The sequence below is a fragment of the Pinus tabuliformis genome, chromosome 4_2, assembly GCF_031772625.1.
Source record: "Pinus tabuliformis cultivar Carrire ecotype Pingquan chromosome 4_2, CPIR1, whole genome shotgun sequence".
Lineage (NCBI taxonomy): Eukaryota > Viridiplantae > Streptophyta > Pinopsida > Pinales > Pinaceae > Pinus > Pinus tabuliformis.
In genome coordinates, this window is record NC_142304.1 from 614621587 (window position 1) to 614632449 (window position 10863).

General features: G+C 37.0%; 1 protein-coding gene and 2 pseudogenes across 1 annotated transcript; all 3 read right to left on the minus strand.

The window, feature by feature from the left end:
- Positions 1–762: 762 nt before the first annotated feature.
- LOC149170817 (uncharacterized) lies at positions 763–2232 on the minus strand (annotated as a pseudogene).
- A 937-nt stretch (positions 2233–3169) lies between these two features.
- On the minus strand, positions 3170–4482 carry LOC149170818 (uncharacterized; annotated as a pseudogene).
- Positions 4483–6417: 1935 nt separating this feature from the next.
- On the minus strand, positions 6418–7505 carry LOC149170819 (uncharacterized). Its single transcript, XM_089427369.1, has one exon. It carries the CDS (start codon positions 7304–7306, stop codon positions 6680–6682), a length of 627 nt encoding a protein of 208 aa, XP_089283495.1. The 5' UTR covers positions 7307–7505; the 3' UTR covers positions 6418–6679.
- Positions 7506–10863: the final 3358 nt, after the last annotated feature.

Genomic DNA, 10863 nt, shown 5'->3' on the forward strand with positions numbered 1-10863 from the left:
ATCAAGTCGGATAGGGGTCGGGACATGTTGCTCTGTTGCAGTGGCATCAGGTCGGATTCGGGTCGGGACATGTTGCTTTGTTGCAGTGGCATCAGGTTGGATTGGGGTCATAGTTGAGGAAACTGCACTGTTGGGACATGTCGCTCCAAGGACTCCTAAGTTAACTTGTTTCTTACGCAATTGCTACTCCATGGAGTCTCTGATGGTAATGATTGTGACACAGGTGGCGGCCCAACAACCTGTCCTGGATGCATTTGTAGAGGTAGATGTCTGACATTCTGCAATGGACGAGCCACTGATTGCATTCGTAAGGGGATGTTACTCCTTATGTTTTTGGGAAGGGTTGGGGACTTATTTCTCATGAACACACTGCTAGAATTTATTCTTAAAGGAAAAACGAATTAACTTGCAAAGAGGCTAATCAATTTCTTTCGTAATCACAGCCACCTTAAGAACTGTTTACATATGGAAAGTTTAGAATCACATCAAAATTTTCTAAATCCTACCCTACACAATATTTAATTCCAGCATGTTCAAAAACATTTCTTATGAATCACATCAAAATTTTCGAAATTCAACCCTATGTAATATTTAATTCTAGCATGTTCAAAAACATTTCTTATGAATCTCCAGGGATTTCTGTTCTGCAATCCTGAAGTGTCTCAACTGTCGCAAAACCTTAAAGAAAATTTTGAAATCTAATGTCCACAAAACCTAAAACACAGACCATTTTACACTCAACAAGTTGAAAGCTTGGAACATTTAGTCTACCCCTTCATCTTGAGCTTTGACAAAAGCTTCTTCCTCAACTTTGCGACCAACAACACTTTCTATCTCACCATAGACCGGTAAATGGGCTTCAAAATTTCCATCCTCTGTAAGTTGGGCATGGGTAGAATCTCCTTTATGTAACTTGTGGCGTTTCTTGGATGGCATATCTCTTTCTTCCTTCACTGAATCATCTTTTCTTTTTCCAAGAACATTGTCTTTGCTAGTCTCTGCTGTCTCCTGCTCCTTTGTCTTTGCCATTCCTAACATGGACGGGTGTTTTTTCCCTGACATGTGCAGCTCATGAAGATTCTCTAAGCTTCCACAGTTAACCTCACAAAGAGAACACCACCCCAACAGTCCTTGTGGCTGCTTTTTCTGTGGCTTTACTACATCTTTTGAACCCTTTTCCTTCAACTTTTTTAACCTGGACTGGTGCTTCTTCCCAAACACATGTTGTTTGTGAAGAACTTCCTTTGTGCTACAGGTAACATCACAGAGTGAGCACCACCCAGGGATCTTTGGAGTCTTAGCATCCATATCTTTGATGCCTGGGATCTCCCTATGTGCCCTGTTTTTAGACTTGGGTTGCAATCCAAAATCTGAGTTCTTACCCAACCTGGACTTGAAAATATGAAAAGCATACCCAATGTTAGCAATAAAAATAGTATGCTCTATAATTTCCAATATGAAGATCAACCTCTCTGCATTTTCCCAGCCTCATAAAGACAATAGAGAGGTTGTTTTAATTCCTAGTGAATGTGGTATTGCCCTCAACAGTGATAAAGGCTCCCACAATATCAAACATTTCTCAATTAGTAAACAAAAAGAATGGACAAATTACTATAATAGTAAACAACTTTTCTGGCACAATAAGAAAAGGTAGAAAAAGAATGGATACACTACTGAATCAAAAAACAAAGTTCAAAGTTGAGATGCTAAGAAGTGAATGAAAAAGGATGGATACATTGCACAATCTGGAATGGAAATTTGAAAAAAAAAACAGATACCTCTTGTTGGCGTGACTGATGTTGATAGATCTGAGGTGGAGGTGAAGTTTGATTAACAAATTCCTGCTGTTGATATTGCTGAGTTGGATTCACAGACCGGTTCAAGCTCTACAAATGGCCAATGGAATATACAATAGGCTCTGCCCCGTAATTCATAATATTCAAAGTGGGTTCTCTGTCAGTAATGGGTTTTCTGTAGGGATCCCGAATCATCGTGTCTCTGAGGTCATCGGTACCAATCGAGGAGAAAGGGTAGGCGGCATTGCCCTGCCTTCCATGTGAATGGGGACAGCTTGGCGGAGAGAAAACGCCGAGGAAGGCAACGATGTTGATGAGAATGGTAAGGGGGAAGAGTTGTAATGACTTGCAGAGATTCCAGTGTGTAATAAATGTGGCCTGAAGATAACCTTGATAAATGAGCCCTTGCACCACCATGATTCTCTATATAATCCATTTGGGACACTCCATTGGGCACTTGGATCCGTATAGAAGAGAATTTACCACCAGAAGTGGAAACATCTTGCTCTGTTGGTTGATCCTCGGAGTTGTTCCTCTTTCGGTCATTTGTTCCTGAATTACATAAAAATTGCATCAAAAGAACTTAGTCCACATTAATAAACTGAACTTTTCTAGAGCCAACACGTGAATCTACCCGTCTAGGCACTTGCAAGAAATATTGCATGGGAGACTGTAATGTAAACTGAACACTGAGTACCTGGAGAAGCGATATTTCCATCAAGTTTAGACAGATGAATTTGCTCAAAAGACAATTTACCAGCACAAATGGAAACATCCCGCTCTGTTCGTTGATCCCATTCAGTTTTACAGAGGCCCCTTGCTACAAAGAACCTTCTCTAAAAACCTTTCAACATTGAAAGGATAAACGAATTAACTTGCAAAGAGGTTAATCAATTTCTTTCGTAATCACAGCCACCTTAAGAACTGTTTACATATGGAAAGTTCAGAATCACATCAAAATTTTCTAAATCCTACCCTACACAATATTTAATTCCAACATGTTCAAAAACATTTCTTATGAATCACATCAAAATTTTCGAAATTCAACCCTACGTAATATTTAATTCCAGCATGTTCAAAAACATTTCTTATGAATCTCCAGGGATTTCTGTTCTGCAATCCTGAAGTGTCTCAACTGTCACAAAACCTTAAAGAAAATTTTGAAATCTAATGTCCACAAAACCTAAAACACAGACCATTTTACGCTCAACAGGTTGAAAGCTTGGAACATTTAATCTACCCCTTCATCTTGAGCTTTGACAAAAGCTTCTTCTGCAACTTTGCGACCAGCAACACTTTCTGTCTCACCATAGACTGGTAAATGGGCTTCAGAATTTCCATCCTCTGTAAGCTGGGCATGGGCAGCATCTCCTTTATGTAACTTGTGGCATATCTCTTTCTTCCTTCACTGAATCATCTTTTCTTTTTCCAAGAACATTGTCTTTGCCAGTCTCTGCTGTCTCCTGCTCCTTTGTCTTTGCCATTCCTAACATGGACAAGTGTTTTTTCCCTAACATATGCAGCTCATGAAGATTTTCTAGGCTTCCACAGTTAACCTCTCAAAGAGAACACCACCCCACCAGTCCTTATGGCTGCTTTTTTTGTGGCTTTACTACATCTTTTGAATCCTTTTCCTTCAAATTTTTTAACCTGGACTAGTGCTTCTTCCCAAACACATGTTGTTTGTGAAGAACTTCCTTTGTGCTACAGGTAACATCACAGAGTGAGCACCACCCAGTGATCTTTGGAGTCTTGGCATCCATATCTTTGATGCCTGGATCTCCTTATGTGCCCTGTTTTTAGACTTCGGTTGCAATCCAGAATCTGAGTTCTTACGCAACCTGGACTTGAAAATATGAAAAGCATACCCAATGTTAGTAATAAAAATAGTATGATCTATAATTTCCAATATGAAGATCAACCTCTCTGCATTTTCCCAGCCTCAGAAAGACAACAGAGAGGTTGTTTTAGTGCCTAGTGAATGTGGTATTGCCCTCAACAATGATAAAGGCTCCCACAATATCAAACATTGCTCAATTAGTAAACAAAAAGAATGGAAAAATTACTGAAATAGTAAACAACTTTTCTAGCACAATAAGAAAAGGTAGAAAAAGAATGGATACACTATTGAATCAGAAAACAAAGTTCAAAGTTGAGAGGCTAAGAAGTGAATGAAAAAGGATGTATACATTGCACAATCTGGAATGGAAATTTGAAAAAAAAAACAAATACCTCTTGTTGGCGTGACTGATGTTGATAGATTGGAGGTGGAGGTGAAGTTTGATTAACAAACTCCTGCTGTTGATATTGCTGAGTTGGATTCACAGACTCGTTCAAGCTCTGCAAATGGCCAATGGAATATCCAATAGGCTCTGCCCCAAAATTCATAATATTCAAAGTGGGTTCTCTGTCAATAATGGGTTGTCTGTAGGGATCCCTAATCATCGTGTCTTTGAGGTCACGGGTACCAATCGAGGAGAAAGGGTAGGTGGAATTTCCCCGCCTCCCATGTGAATGGGGACAGATTGGCGGAGAGCAAACGCCGAGAAAGACAATGATGTTGATGGGAATGGTAAGGGGGAAGAGTTGTAACGCCTTGCAGAGGTTCCAGTGTGTAGTAAGTGTGGCCTGAAGATAACCTTGATAAAGGAGCCCTCACACCGCCATGATTCTCTGTATAATCCATTTGGGACACTCCTTGCGCTGCTCACGCGATTTCCAGGGAGGAAACAGTAACGGATTTTTTCTCCGAGCACTCAGAAAGTTGAAGATTGATCAAGTAAATATCGTGAACAGTTCCAACCACTCAACTACCTTCCTTTGATTGAACGATTAACAATCATCTAATCGTCTAACACATAATCTAAGGGCACATAGGGATGACAAGTAGATTTTAGGAAAGTTCATTTCAGAGGGAAACGCCTTAGGGCATAAATATAACAAAACATATGAAATTATAGAACTTTACCCCACAATGACACCTGTAACACACCTACGCTATACGGTCTAGTGCCAAGGCATGGACAATGGAGAAAGGCTTGATGGTCATGTACAATGATCAGCATCAATAGCAACAAAGGAATGCCTTATAGATTGATAAGAAAACTAATAAATAATGTGAAAAGCAATATAAAATATAAATAACTTAATAGGTAAAATTAAAATTATTAAAATAACAAAATAAAAATGTATTCCATAATGAATATAGAAAAATTTAAATAATAAAATAATATAATAAAATATATTATATAAGATATGCCAAGGAAAATTTTAAATTTCGTATTCAAATTTAAAAATATGGATAAGAATTAAGTTTTTTATAATTTTATTTTATGTAATGTATTAATTTTTTTTTAAATTTTGTTATATTTAGTTATTTTTTATTTAATTTAATTTTGTGTTATTTAAAATTAAATGTATTAATATTTTTAATTTTAAATATAAATTTATATTTAATAATTTATGAAATTTTTTTTAATGTAAACTTTATATAATAATTTTAAAATAAATTGTAAATAATTAAATAGTCAATTGATAAATTGTGAGCAAGTGAACATACGATTAGTAAGTAATTGAATATTAATAGGGAAAACATATGAATAATAAATTTAAATTGAAAACAGAAAAAGAGAGGAGACAAATAAAATATGGAGAGCTCCTCCACCACAAACAGAAAATTAACTTGAAAAAAATGGTGAAAAAACACGGAAAGACACAGTATAGAATAATTCTGTATTAAGACATAGAATATTTGAATTGAACTTCTCAAAAGTTCTGTAAACTTAAACTGTATGAGCAAAAGATACGATCAAAATTTGTTTCTAGGATTTTCTCATCCGATAAGTGCAGCGTTGTACACAGTTACTGAATTCAAATCAAAGTTAAAAACTGAAAAGAGTGACTGAAAGGTGGATAAAGCAGGTTGGAAGAAGTATATTTATGTTTTCTGAAACTGATCGAAAGGAAATAGTGAAGATACACTAGAAACTGAGGGAAAATATGCTCTGGGTGAAGACAGTGGGTACACACAGACAAAGCTAACACAATCAAAAGCTGCACACTGGCAAAGAGTAAGAATCCTCGATTGCAAACATTCCAGAGACAGCCATCGGAATTACAAGTGACAGTATCAAAATTTTTTAATTCAACAAGATGAAATAAATAGGTTTTGTTTGTAGATGAAATAAATATGGTATAATGTTTAAAGATCTGGAGCATTTCTATTTCTAAATTAAGACACAGATTTTGCCTCTTTCGGTTGTTTTTCCTCCGCTGAACATAACGAGGATAAGGTCAATGTCGCAGACTGCTGGTAAGGGTTGAATTTGAAACTGAAAAAAATGTTATTATAATAAATAGAGAATGTTAGTTTTCGACCTCTTTAAATATACCGATCAAATATTCACAAAATTAGTCTTTAATAAAACAGTTAAGCCACAGCTTAAAACATCAGACCAGAGCTATTAGTGGATCGCGGGAATTAAAGTAACTGAAAATCGGGATTAATAAGAAGCCATAGCAAACATTTAACAACCTAAATTGATATGTTAGGCAAAAAAAAATTCTGGACAGATATCATATTTCAATTTGTTTCTTCCGGGGAGATCCAGGAAAACGAATTTCGAATGAATTATACCATAGTTTAGATTAATCTGAAAGATGTTGAAACTTTATCCGCCATGTCAGATACCAAATTTGTAAGAATGCCAAAAAACTATGTCGCACAATTTGCACAAAATAAATGAAAGAAATTTTTAATGGTAGAAATGTTGTTTGTATCCCATATCTATCTCTGGTCCGCACCAGATTGAAGCACCGGCTATACAGAAATAAGGAAATCTTGCATTCATTCAAACTTCAAAACATCCGGCAGTTTACAGTCCTCAAGCATCTGAAAAAATTTCCCCGTCAAATAACGTGACCTGGCTGACAAAATCTATGTTGAGATGATCGTCAAGGTGGGTCGCATCCCAGGCATGCTCGTAAAATTCGAACAGTTCATAGTTTTCGAATTCGTCCACGAGGTGCCAGTTTTCACAAAGCGATTTAAGATTTGGACTCCCCGTCAAACTCTCCTGTGTTTCCTCCAAAGATCGGCATAATTCTTCTGTTATGTCCCAAACGGGACTCGAAGGAATGCTGAGAGCGTCATCTGAAGCCTCCAGGAGATAACATAAATCAACGCCGAAGTCTGTATCTCGAGTTAGGCCTTCGTGGTTGCCAGAGCTATCAGTGGCCGCAGAATTATACCCCAAGTTTGGGGAAAGATAAGAAGTGGAACATGTCGCGGCGATCTCTTCCTCCAGGGTTCTCATGACTCCGCTTACAGCCTGCTCACTGGGAGTGAATTCATCTTCTTCGCCGTCTTCTGCTAAAGTTTGATCTAATTGGAGTAAACGAAGAAACTGGTCTCTTTTTTCGCCGTGAAAGCGTTTCTGCTCCTGGACGTCTATGGACTCCGGCAGAGCTTCGAGGTCACGGTTGCGTTTCCTGAGCAGCGCCTCAGTCATGATCGAGAAACGGCCTGGAGATTCGAACACGGAACACAACGGTGCTGCAATGATCAGAGGATGATTATTGTTGTCTTGCAGCGAAGAGCTCGTCTTTCCTCATACTTTTGTAGAGGATAGCAGGATTGGCTATATATAACGTTATATGAACCATTCAAATTCTGTGACTAATAGGGGAGTTTAGATACTCAATACGAACCATTCAAATTCTGTGAATATCCAAAATATTTCTACAACTGAAATAGGAGATTTTTACCAGATTAGCTGAGCTTGGTGAGCTTAAGTTGATTGCATTGCAGATTCCCCGATATTCTACTTAGCTTAAGTCGATTGTTAGTCGATTGTAAATTCCCTCAACATTCGGGAATCTTAGGTACATGGGCCTGGTCAAAAAATTGACCGGCCTGGTGATCAACCTCCACGGGTGTATGTGGTTGTGGCCGGCTAGTCGTGCATTACCTAATAATCTCGCTCCTTTGACTGACCCAACGGTGTAACTTCTAGAAATACTGGGGATTCGGGAATGGTGGTTCGCTGAATGGCTTCAGTGTACAACGTTTGAAGTGGTTGCACGAACGTGATAAACATGTGGCCCGACGAAAACGAGGTATAATATAATCCAGCGCGATTCGTATGGAACGTATCTTTTTGTTACTTCGAAGTTCGGGCTGATTGCCAAGCAACGTCACTGTTATTATTGACAAATTATATATATAAGAAAACGAAAAGCTGGCTGATTAACTTTTCACACACACGAGGCTGCGTTTTGAGTATTACAAAAAAAAGATTGCTGATTAACTTTCACAGGTGGGTCACTTTCGACTCTGGCTGATCGATTTGATGATGCTTATTTCAATCAAATTGCTACTATTTTATGTTTTAAATCATTAATTAAAGTTTCTTTAAACAGAGAAAAACCGAGACGATCAGAAAGAATCCATTATTGACCCGAAAAAACCCCTAAAAAGTTGCCTTAAGTTCAATATAGTGTCCAGTGCAATATTTTAAGATAATTTTATTACCGAAGCTATTGTGAAGGAAAAACCCATCGTGAATTGCTTTATATTAAATAAAAAATACACTGTAATCTTTTAAGAAAGTGTTAGTGTGATAAGGTAATTTGGCACAGATGAAATTGGAAAACATTGCCCATAGATTCACATCAAACTTCCATGCTGAAATATCGCATGCATAAGTTTGTAAACTAGAGGGTCCCATTTCAGTCGAAAATAGTGAAGCACAGACGTTAGGGAGTGTGACATCCCCAATTGGATAGGCGGGCATGCGTGGAACTTCCCGCACTCATTTTAAAATATGAATGACATCCACCCATCCAGATTTAATCTTTTATGAATTTCAAGCACAACACCAGGGCATAGGCCCCTGTCCACACGAAAAGAAAAGGACAATTTTAGATCCTTTTATTAATTTTTAGATATCGCTGAAATACATTTGTGTGGGTTCGTGAGTCCCTTTATATGTTTCTATCTAGAAATATCGAGTCAATGACAAACAATAGTTGTCGCCCTTAATTTTCCAAGTTCTATTACGAAAATGTGCCGTCCTTATTTGTTCACTGCTTTTTTCCGCCGATTTGCTTCTGGATGCCTGGTTTTCAAATGAGGAACTCCACGTTCTCTATTTTGAATGACCTTATGTGCGGAATTATTTATATTTTAGTATTTATTATGAAATAAGTATTTTAGTATTTATTATGAAATAAAATAAGTGCTATATAGTACTTAGTTTTTTTTCATTAATTTAAATATAATTAAATTAAAATATATGTTATTGTTAAATATATTATTTTTACTATTAATTTTTACTCCAATAGTTATGAAGTCTATTTAAACATTCATTAATTTTAAAATAAATGTAAACTAAAGAGTTAAATTTTTTTATTTATTTAAAACTAAGATGATTGGATATGATAATATATTTGATCATTTTTAAATAAAAAGTTAACCAAAATAAGAATGTAAGACATATAGGTTATATATTATGAAATTGGTCAACTAGTAATTATAAATTTGAAATATAAACTTTTAAGAAATGTGATTATTTATTGGAAATTTGTAATTATGAAATTGATACAAAACAACATTGATTTAGCAATATATTTTTAATGATAAAAGATGAAATTGTTCACACATTAAATTAATGATGATGTCTTCAATAGATTTTAACACTAATGCATGCATTAAGTGTTAAATAACCTGGACATAAATTTAGTTTTAAATTAATTTCCAAAATAATATAATAGAAAATAGTGAAATATAAAGCATTGATTTGCTCGCATGTTCTTTGTAGGATGTTGATTTTGTTTTTAATGGAATTATCTGAAAAGACTATTTAATTCATGCATGTGGAGCTCAATTTCCCAAAAGAATCCATACTTAACATATTGTAATTTGCTAGCCCTAACCACCTCCCAAGTCAAAAAAAGTAATTGACAAAAAGGCAATAAGTCTAAATTGTTTATCTTCATCTAATTTACACATCTCCAAAGTCAAAAAAAATTAATTGACAAAAAGGCAATAAGTCTAAGTTGTTTATCTTAATCTAATTTTGATTTAGGTCTGGGATGTTAGATTCCACAATATCATTATAATTGCACTTGGTTTTTTTTACCAGAAAAAATATTATTAAATGTGATTTATGAGGTTTCTGACAATGAGTATTATGTTTTACAATTTACATTTTATTCTCTTACTTATTATTTTATTAGCATAATGTTTTACAATCTACTTTTACTCTCTTACTTATTACTCTATTAACATAGGAATATAGATTTATGATAAGACTTTTAGGGACTTATTAATTAATAAGACCAGATGTACCCAATACCCATTATCTCCAATCCCGGATGCGGGTGTCTCAGAGGTAAACGGAGCGGTGCCACATGACAAGCACACGCTGCCACGTGAAGAGGACTGGGCTATTAATGCCCCAAGCCGTCGAAATCCAGGTTTAAGGGAGCCGCTTCAGAGCATCCTTAATGGAGCCGCTGAAGATGATGGCAGGCCTGCGTAAGGCATTCAATGCGGATCACTTCTCAAGAATTGGACATGAGAATAAAGGCAAATGTTGGCCGGCGAAGGCAGCGCACTGTGGTTCAGGGAATGTTCATAGTCTATGTTTTATTTGGGTGGTGGAGAGCTGGGGTGAGGACAGTTTCCCCCCTGAGCATCTCGGCCTGTGTTTACGCTCTTTGGAGCTCCGTCTGGCTGTATCTAGGAGGCGGCAAGAGGCGGAAGGGGCTTGCATACCGTTTCGGGGAGCCGGTGTTCAGCTCAAAGGACGGGAGGTTACGATGGTGCGTGAGAGAATGCCTTGCAGGAGGGGTTCTGGGAGTGGACAATTCCCCCGCCCACCTGCAGCAGACATACATCATCATTGTTGTTGTGTTTATTGCTATCGCAGAGTGGGAGCTAACCCAATTCCTGCAAGTCAAGTCATGGAAGTTGGCAGTTCCGTTGAGGGGGCGCCCAGGCTTCCAGCTTTTGGTTCGGTTATTTTCTCACTGGGCAGCTCTGAGGGCAATGAAGGGATTAACG